The sequence below is a fragment of the Gymnoscopelus braueri genome (genome assembly GCF_963280865.1).
Source record: "Gymnoscopelus braueri genome assembly, chromosome: 4".
NCBI lineage: Eukaryota > Metazoa > Chordata > Actinopteri > Myctophiformes > Myctophidae > Gymnoscopelus > Gymnoscopelus braueri.
Genome location: NC_137605.1, coordinates 32,367,205 through 32,377,506, shown reverse-complemented (window position 1 = coordinate 32,377,506; position 10,302 = coordinate 32,367,205). Strand labels below are relative to the sequence as shown.

At 40.5% G+C, this 10,302-nt stretch overlaps 1 protein-coding gene across 1 annotated transcript; it reads right to left on the bottom strand.

The window, feature by feature from the left end:
• Positions 1-332: 332 nt before the first annotated feature.
• ccne2 (cyclin E2) lies at positions 333-9,258 on the bottom strand. The gene is made up of 12 exons (XM_080425607.1): positions 9,136-9,258; positions 8,249-8,287; positions 8,074-8,155; positions 7,904-7,957; positions 6,680-6,825; positions 6,361-6,496; positions 5,743-5,889; positions 5,536-5,631; positions 4,420-4,554; positions 3,867-3,978; positions 2,928-3,085; positions 333-2,413 (listed from the first exon to the last, which is right to left on the bottom strand). Exons 2-12 carry the CDS (start codon positions 8,260-8,262, stop codon positions 2,300-2,302), a joined length of 1,194 nt encoding a protein of 397 aa, XP_080281733.1. The 5' UTR covers positions 8,263-8,287; positions 9,136-9,258; the 3' UTR covers positions 333-2,299.
• Positions 9,259-10,302: the final 1,044 nt, after the last annotated feature.

Here is a 10,302-nt window from a genome sequence, read left to right as displayed (position 1 = left end):
TAATCTAATTTAGAATTAAAACATTTATGCCTAGAACAAATCAAACCTTCTCTTGAAGAAAAGCAAATTATTCCCTTCTCTAAAGTCAAGCTTTACAAACATTACAGCTTGAACCGTCAGTAATTGTTTTTACATTTGCAGATGCTTAATATGGATACAAAGAGTCTCCATACAAGTTTATGGCAATTCTATGCCATGATAGCCTACACTGTAGGGCGGCCCTACAGAACAGTATGCAGCGATGGTGTAAAGCAGTATACTGTACTTGGGCAAATAAGACAAGTAACTTCCATTGATGATATTGTAATAGAAAAAAGGAAAACAAACTTAAACTCCATTGACCATTTACTCAAAAATACAATTAAATGTTCAATGTTGGGATTACTCTGTGTATAAAAGACATTCTTTAGAATCTACCGTTACATAGATCTCACTTGAACTGCAGATGTACAAGAACAAAGGCATTTCTATTCGATACTGCAGGCTACAGCAAAGAGTCACAGTTGTGTTCAACAAGGCTCATACGCCTCTGCACCAAGCCTCTGGGCTTAACACTACAGCTTGTATTACATAGTAGCTATATAGCTACATTTAAGGCACCTTCAGATAGGACAGGCAATTGTACGACACATTTAATGAATAACTGTATTTTAACGTGTCACACCTTCAAGTACGTCACAGCAAAATCTTAAATAGCTTTTGCCTTTGGCAGTAATCAGTAATTCCATTCATAGCTGTATTTCTTTTTACATATAAAAACATTGTACATAACTAGGCTTATATAAAGAAATTGTACATAACTAGGCTTAAATAAATACAATGCTTTAAAACATGAATTCTGCACATTTGTAGGTCGTTTACCTACGGAAATCAAGTTTTACAGGAATGTAACTCGAACATGCAACCAGGTTGCAACAGTGGCAAAAGGAAAATAACTGAGCCACACACACACACTAATTGGGGGCCAATGGGTGTGTTCACAACACCCCATTAAAAAAGGTTCCTGAAGGATGGTCATTATGGCAGGCTGCCCCTCCTCACACCAACAGCAGGGGTTGCCATTTGCCAGTGACTATAGACACGGTCAGTCACTGTCACTGGCAAGTGGTCAGATGGAGACCCACTGTCTTACATCATCAACTCCAGCGACAGAGGGTCTGAACCACTGATCAACATCTGGATTTTGTCCGAGAAAGTCAGATAAGCCTCCATTTGGCTGGGCTGTAACAGAAGCCCATGGTTGGTCTAAGGATGTCCCTGGTTGGTCAATTCATACGTCTGTCACATTTCTTCAGCTTAGTGGTCCTTAACCACTTTAATAGTTGTGCCCCAGATGATCATCTAATCATCTGGGCCCAAGAGTTCAACTTTTAATCCCTATTCAAGTAGATCAGATTTGGATTTTGGGTGTTAAAGATATTTGATTCAAACTTACATTTCTTATTGACATAATGTTTGCTGATATAATTCTATGATCACAGATCGGATAACAAAGTGATTCAAATGCCGTTTTTCTTTTGAACTACCCAAAATCTAAATCTGATTCAAAGTGAACTCTTGGGGACTGGCTACCGCAAGACTACAGCGACTATACACATGTGGTGGGAATTGGCATGATGACTAAATTGGAGAGGAAGAGAATTTGCCCCAATACTTGATATTAAAAGTAGTAAGTTATTAATGTGTCTGTCTGCACTTTGGTCAAGACATTCCTGTACATTAATTTGTACCTTATTAAAGTGATCTCATACAGAGTTATGGTGTCCTCCCCCTCCTCATCTTAGAAATTTCCCCTTTCACTTAACACACAATTATATACTTTCTAGAGATGAGGCAATAACACTGGGGAGGTTGGAACGTTAATTATAAACCCCATTTATCGATACAGCATCTCTGTGCCTCCTATCTTAGGACAGCTCACGACAGAAATTGTTCATTCACAATTCCACTAGAACCAGCATGTGGCATTCTGTCCACTTAAGCATGCAACATCTGGAGACCACTTCCTGTTCAAATGGACAGCAGGAGCACAGGTTTCTGCATATTCCTGGTCTGAGGATGTTGCCTTGATTCATAACAATCTTGATAAAAGCAATAGGTACGGCATGACACCCAATTAGTGTAAAAATAAAAAACATAAAAGTTAGGCATTTAGTAAAAGCCTGTCCTATTGGTCACCAACGGGGCCGTCCTAGTTCCCCCTGATAGGTCTGGATGAAATGTGGTTGAAGATTCATTTTACAGCTGCTTCACCGTTTAAAATCTCCATGAGGTAAGAGCTTTCATGGGTCCATGAATCTCAGTGACTGGTGGGTTTTTCTGTGCTACTGGGTGGGGTCAGTGGGACCGGTCCCATGGCGACAGGTGACATCTGGCAGTCTGGGCTGTCAATCCGTCTCTCATGAGCCATACTCTGTAAGAGAGGAATTTTGACATCAGCACAGGAAGGAGGATTAATTTAGGCTTTGGGGCAGCATAGTTCATGTTCACATAAATGTCAAACAATATAAGCAAGCGGGAAAGATGCGCAAGTACAACTTAAAAGTGGTTGCTGTGGAATATTTCCAACACTCAATAATGTAGTTGCTGGTGCCAAAGCACCACCTAGTGTCCAAGTGAATACTTGTTCTATACTTCACTTGATAGGACTGCACATTTTCTTTAAAGATTTGTTTATGCCTTTATTAGACAGGACGGTAGGCTGACAGGAAATGGGGAGAGAGAAGGGGAGAGACATGCAGCAAAGGCCGTCGGGATCGGGAGTCAAACCCGCGACGCGCTGTCAGGCTACACTGAGCCTCGGTGCCTGGACCGCGACGCCAGCGGTCCAGGCCAGGACTGCACATTTTCATGACAGGACAATAAGGCAAGAGGTGGAGGTAAAGAACAGTGAAAACCCGACAAAAAGAGTGCAAGTGAAAACTCACCAAGAGTTCCAGGTAGTCTACATGCGTCTGGATGTTGTGCCTGTCATCCATCTTTACTTTGGCAAAGTTCTTCAGTTCAACTTTGGGCAGTCCTTGCACCGTATCAACGAAGGGAGTCATCCACCGCACACAGGGAGACACGCTCTCCCATGTCAAACCTAGAATGATAAGAGGGCAGGTAGACAAGAGTGTTCAGAAACCGTCACCCACAAGTATGTGCAATAGTAATGGGGAAGAAAGACAACTGTCATACTTCAGGGTGACTACGTGTTCAATGTTTCAGCAACTAAGCTTAAAGGGGTAGTTCACCCCCCAAATAACTTTTTTTCTATTGATTACTCACCCCATGGAGCCTTGAATTCATGGATATTTATTTGTTTTTGTCGCATTCCTTCCTTTATTATTTGATTATAATAAATTTAGCCCCATTGATTCCGGTAGGAGACACAAATGCATTTGTGTCTCCTACCGGAATCAATGGGGACACATTTATTATAATCAAATTATTGGCTTAGGAATGTGACAAAAACAAAAAAATATCTATGAATTCAAGGCTCCAGATGGTCAGTAATCAATAGAAAAAAAGTTATTTTGGGGGTGAACTACCCCTTTAAGACTCTTTATATCGATGACCGGTCAGAATGAAATAACATCTTAATACCATCAGAATGAAATACAAGAGTCAATACAAGTCTGTGTAACCTGGTAGAGTTCAAACTAGGGAGTCAGTGCATGAAGATGTTTTTAAAGACCACCAAGATTTAAATACTCGCCCTAATGCATTTCCATGACCTGTATTTATCCTGATTTCATTCAAAGAAAAAAAGAATTTAAAACTCTGATAGCCTCATGCCCGTTCCATGCACTTCCAACCAAGAGCAACTACCAGATGACTTTTGGCATAAATATCACACGTCGAATTCAAGTTAAGCATCATACCTGATACTTTATGAACCACTTCAAAAGAAGAGAAGTGGCAGAAGGCAGCAGCAGCTAGAACGCTGTAGGAGAAATCCAGTGAGTCGATGTCCAGTATGCACAAGTCCAACAGCTGCAACACAATACAGTTAATGTCAACACATGAAGAGCTTCGACACAGGACTGCAGAACTGCCTGAACACTGCTACTCAACCACTTATACCAGTGGTTCTCAAAGTGGGGTCCGGGGACCCCCAGGGGTCCTTGAGGAGGTTCCCAGCACGTACGACATAACAGATATATATCAGACAGATATTATAGCCTAAAATACATCAGACAGATATACATTGTGAGCGCATTGTGAGCTTATAGATCTGCTACTTTTGGTGAATATTCCCCCCAGAATAGGGATGCTAGGGATCAAGTGGTTAAAACGGTAACAAGCTGAAATTTAACATTACTCTCAGCTAAACTGATGACAGAGTTCCATTTGGGGTCAAGAAATACAGTAGCTCATGCTCTCCACACACTTATTAGGTTTTTTGTGTGCTGCAATTTGCAATTATTTTCTTACTTGTGTGATCTGGATGTAGGTGTGCTGGGAATACTGAGGCACCAAGAAGTTGTCACCGTCTGTCTGGGCCTCAACCTGGGCATAGAGCTTCAGCCAGGTGATGGGTGTCTCTGGACATAGGTTCCAGTCCAATGCCTGGGAAGGAACAGGAAAGTATCATGAGTCATTTGTTCAGTACATGAGAGGAATATCATCTGGCATAAAGACTGGCATCAGTAAATGCTGGAGAACAGAAATTCTCAACTCTCACTCTCTGAGCAACTAGTGAAGAGGTGAGGCCTAAATCAAAAGATGACAAAGGAAAAAACACATCACTCAAGGTCAAGTAGATTTTACTTAACAACCTTACCCTGCATCACACCTGGGGTACTATATAAAGATGCCGGCCCAGAACAGGAGTGGAAATCCTTTGTGGCTGCCCTATATGCCAGCTGGCATAAAGGGCAGTAAGTAAGTCTCTCAACCTTCACTGGATTTGAGACTGAAACCTAGATGGAATACGACCTATAATTTCATGTTTGTATTAAAGCCCAAGCATTGCAAAAGTGGGCTAAATACGACTGGATATATTTCCCAAGTCACTCCAGCTGATGAAACCAATTTGAACAGATTTACAACAATAGCAGGAACTCTCCCCTTAATGCCAGCGCTATTACAGCATCTAGTGAAATCGAACCAAATTGCTCAGCCCCAGACAACAGTCTGTTCTTTATCTCACATAACTCTTGATGTAAAATTACTGCATTCATCACACGCATTGACCGTCACAAGAAGCACATAAGTTGGTGATAAAAGGCACAGTTTGTAGTCAATGGACAGTTTGTTGTAGGTTAAAGGGATAGTTCACCCCCAAAATGACTTTTTTCCTATCGATTACTCACCCCATGAAGACTTAATTCATGGATATTTTTGTTTTTGTCGCATTCCCATAATTTGATGACCGGCAGCGGTTCCGGTAGGAGACACAAAGACTGGACCCATTGCCTACCGGTTCGCTGGTCATCAAATTATTGGCTTAGGAATGCGACAAACTAAACTAGTCTCCATGGGTGAGAAATCAATTTTCATCATCATTTTCGGGGTGAACTATCTATTTAACAGTTTGTGTTAACCTACCTTCAATATCATGAGTTCTATCCGCTGGATGTCCCACATATCACAGGCTCCATCTGTAACGTACGCAAATTCATGGATCTTGGGTGGATATATCTCCTGGAGAAGAAAAAAAAATAGACAGTATTGTAAGTGAGATTGTCAGGGGATTAACAGTGTACAGATGAAGGTTACTCCAAAAAGAATAAAGTGAGATGTTGAGGAACCTACTTCTATCTTGGCAGCAATGAAGAGGGCTGTGATGCCGATGAGCTGCAAGTTCCCCTTGCTGACGTTCACCTGACTCATCATGTAGCGGTCGAAGAAGTCCTGGGCAAGGTAAGCCGTCTGTCTGTGGAGAGCATACACCTCGCTCACCTGCAAACACACCAAGATCAGTTGGAAAAAAAGTCAGCCATCTTTGTTGTCACAACAAAACCTTTTAACCACTTGAACCATAGCGTCCCTATTTTGGACATTTCATAATAGGCAAACATTTGGTTGTTCAGTGTCACACACGGAAGTGGGTAGACCCAAAGTAAAACAAAACAGAAGGCCTGCCAGTGTGGAACATTAGACAAACTGCCGCCACACAGCTCTAATGGATGAGAATCTCTTTTCCGTTTTGTGTTCCAGATAATGCCGCTTCACTGTAAAATCTGTGTTCATTTAACTCTTAGTTAAGATTGTACACGAGTTGAATAAACACCCCCAGATTTTACTGTCTATACAATAGATCTTATAACTAGAATACCTCAAACAGATCAGACCAATGTGAGTCACATTGGTCTGATCCGTTTGAGGTATTCTATTCTAGTTATATATTATTATGTGACCATAGCTATATACCTCAAAAAGCCAGTCCAGGAGAATGGCCCTCATCTTAGCCTGCATCTTTGGATTCTGCTCCAGGTAGCTTTTATCGTGGACATACTTCAGCTCTTTATTTAACATCTTGATCCACACATCATCTGAGCTCGCCCAACTGGAAAGGAGACATGGATAAATTAAGTTGGAGAAGACCGATTGAAAGGTAAACTTAAACTTGGCCAAGTATATGCTCAACAAAGCTTCAGCACACTGCAAATACAAATCAGGGTGGAGATAAATATAGGATACTTGAACAAAACGGCGTACTCAAGTACGATAGTGTCAAAATCACACACACCTTAGACAGGGTATAGGTGAAGGTTTGATGAAGAGGTTCTTGAATCTGTATCGTCTGAATCTGGTTGGGTCATTTGTGGGTTCCAGCTCTTTATGTGGAGTCTCGATAAGGGCACATGGACTTGCTCCCTCTTGAGACCACCGATTCTATGTTACAGACAAATACATGCTAGCATTTAGCCAATCTCTCAAAACAGATTATATTTTGTAAAAATTACAGAATTTGTTAAGCATTCAACACATGTTCAAAGCATGTTATTTAAGTAATGGGTAAAAAAAAAGCATGGTATAAGCCAGTGGTTCTCACTTCAAGGTTTTTCAGGCCGTGACTCCCCAAAAATATCATATTTGAACTGGGACCCCAAAAAAATACAGCACAGTGTTTTACAGTGTTGCTTTGCAAGTAAGATGGGGCACGCACACATTTCTTAAAGAAATAGTTTAATACAAGTTGCTCTTGAAAGAAAAAAAAGGATGTATACATTATTGCATGACTAAACAGCAACCAAGAACTGCAAGTACACGTGCAATTAATCTGCAAAACCGGCTAAAATGGAATGACACGGGAGATGAATAAGGCGGGTAGGAACACAAAACGCGGGGTCAATCAAGCGCGCGCACTGCTTAAACCAGTGACCAGTGTTGCCAGATTCTGCGAGGGAAATAAGCAACCAGGTCTATGAAAACAAGCCAAAAGAAGGGACTAGGCTACAGCTAGTTGAAAAATAATAAATATAAACTGGGGGGGGGGGGGGGGGGGGGTATTTTTGAAAGAACACAAATCCCTCATACAAGAACACAAATCTTGTATGGGGGTTCCCTGGCACAAAATATTTACAGATGTGGACATTAATTAATTTGGGGATGTCTTGACATGAAAATGTTTTGAGAACCACCGTTTAAACATCAACATTAGGAAACAAGCCCGAATAAGCAACTACACTTCAGAAACAAGACCAAAAAAAAAATCGCACCCACCAATATTTACAAGCAACTTTACAGAAACACAAGCAGAAAAACAAGCCTCAAACGTTTTGTGTTCCTATAATAAGCGGACATGGCAACCCGGCCAGTGACAGAGATAATATTCCAACACACACTTATCAGCGACTCAGCAGATTATTAGCAACCAACCAGACATCTTCCAATCTACACACAACGACGAAAGCTCTTCAAAGCTTAATAATGTGAAGTGAATGCTGAGGATGCACTGGAAGAAACTAACCTGTATTTCATAATTTTGTTTCTTGGCAGCAGGTTGCAAGTTCTTTTTGGACGGCTGGAAAAAGAAACACAATAGACATCAGCACAGTAGCCTATAGCGACAATATGAACACAAGGGAAATCAAAATAATAATAAGACGTATTTAATCATTAAAATGTAATGGCACAAACCTCTGATTTCCTTTTGTTTGGGGCGACCTTTATCTGTTGTTCTGGCGCATTCTCGTCTCTTGCCTGCAATGTGATGCGACCACTGTAAAGAAGAGCATATACATTCATAATCATTATGATGTCCAAATAGGAACGTTACGTTAAAAGTATATATGCATGTAATCCCATAGCTTACCTGCGTCTAGACATGATGAATGGTGAAGCTACAGTTTCACTGCAATGACAAAAGTAACAGTTCAAGATGCTTTGCATTTTTAGCATTTTCACAAGTCATGGTGCAACTACACATTAAGAGGCTAAATGTCCTCTCTAGGAGTGAACTGTATCCTATGAACCGGATAGGTCAAACACATTATCTATATAAAGAACAAACTAGCCTAACACTACCTTAGCTACTAGTATTAGCCAGCTAAATAGGAGGGAGGGGGTAGTAGTCCTGGGTCGCTTCCTCGTTTGTTCATGGAAAATCATGATAATAGTAATATTTGAGCAGATGTTTGGGTCTACACTAAAGCTATACAACCCAAGTATAGCATAGCGTTGGTAGAATTCGCCAACACATTGGTTAGATGTAGATTTTTTAACGATTTGTGAAACTCGAACACGCGCCAATTTTTGCCTACAAAGCGGGAGGCTTTCAGCCCTGCCTTGTTCTTCTTGTTCGCGCACAGATCATCCAAACCTTCCATAACAAAACCCTACAACTAAACACCGATATACGATATATACTGCCATATTACTAAGCCACGACCATTAAAAAAGACTACTTTAATCCTTTATAAGGTTACTACACTTCTGCAACGTCCATGATGTAGGCTACCGACCGATCCACGTCCACACCTACGTTATCTTAACAAACGCCACTAAACCGTGGGATAAGTAGCCACTGGCCAGTTTAACCGAGTAACATCCTTCCATTTGAACAGTAAATCCAAACTAGGAATCTAGTTGTAACCTAGCCAAGATAGCAGCACGATAACGTGGACAAAAATCAGATAGTCCTAGTAGTTTGAAGCAACGCTTGTTTGTTTAGGTCGCCATTGAAGAAAGACAAAAAATAACCAGTCCAAAAATGGATGCACGGGACGACGGAGATGTACGATTAAACTCAGCGAGCTTTTCAGCTCCAATATAACATTAAAATCCTTCTTTTGATTGAAAACTAGTAAGCAGCCAGACGCGTCCTCTTACCTCCAGGACGAAGAATGAATGAATGGATCAGCTGTCGCGCCGGCGCCAAACCAATACTTATAAAGCAGCAGCCTCTACTGCCAGTGCGCATGTGTATTCCCGGCTGATTTTAACGCGCTAAATGTTCAAATGCTTTGTTCTGTTTACTATAAAGACACAATAATGTAGGTTCGATTCCAAAGGTACAATGCTCTCATTTTGTTATATACGTAAGGTAACGGTTAGGTTTCTTTCAACGAGTTTAACTGGCCGGTGTACTCGTTTTGTGCATACAGCGTGTGACTGTAGAGGTTTTTTACGATTAAAAGTGTTTTCTTCGTTTTCCGGTCAGAATTAAATGACTTCGCAGACGTGTATGTTGCTCCTGACATAGTTTTCGCCATACAATTTCATACATACGATGGTATTTTAGTTGTTTTTCGCAGCACAGAGAAAACTTCCGTGTTAGAGGTCCGCCTGTGGGAGGAGTTTCTCACACGCTGAGCCAATGAAGAGGAAGCTAGGAACGACAACGTGCTTTTAACTGCAGATGTAAACAAACCGAACACGTGGAGCTGCTGTCAAACAGAAGCCAGCTTCGATTATACTATTTTTACAGTATAATACATTACATTACATTATGTTATTTATTTATTTTTACTTTTTTTATTGGTGAAAAGTCAGAACAGGACACAAGTGACAGTCATAAATGACAAAGAGAGAAAAAATAATATTACATTCATTTATATCATACAAATATATTAATGGAATGATGCATTCACAACAGGAATAAATAAATAAACAAACATAACAATGAAGACAGAACAAATAAGCCTAATTTATACATTGTCGTTAGTGTATAAATTGAGTTTAATCAAGTTATCAGCTACTGATATTCACAAACACTGTAACAGGAAATAAACGAGTTTATTCAAGTTATCCGCTACTGATATTCACAAACACTGTAACAGGAAATAAACTTGTGTAAAACTTATGTTGCCAAGTGTGAAATGGCTAGTGGTAATCCTATTGTACGGTGTATTGATTTCTAGATGAATT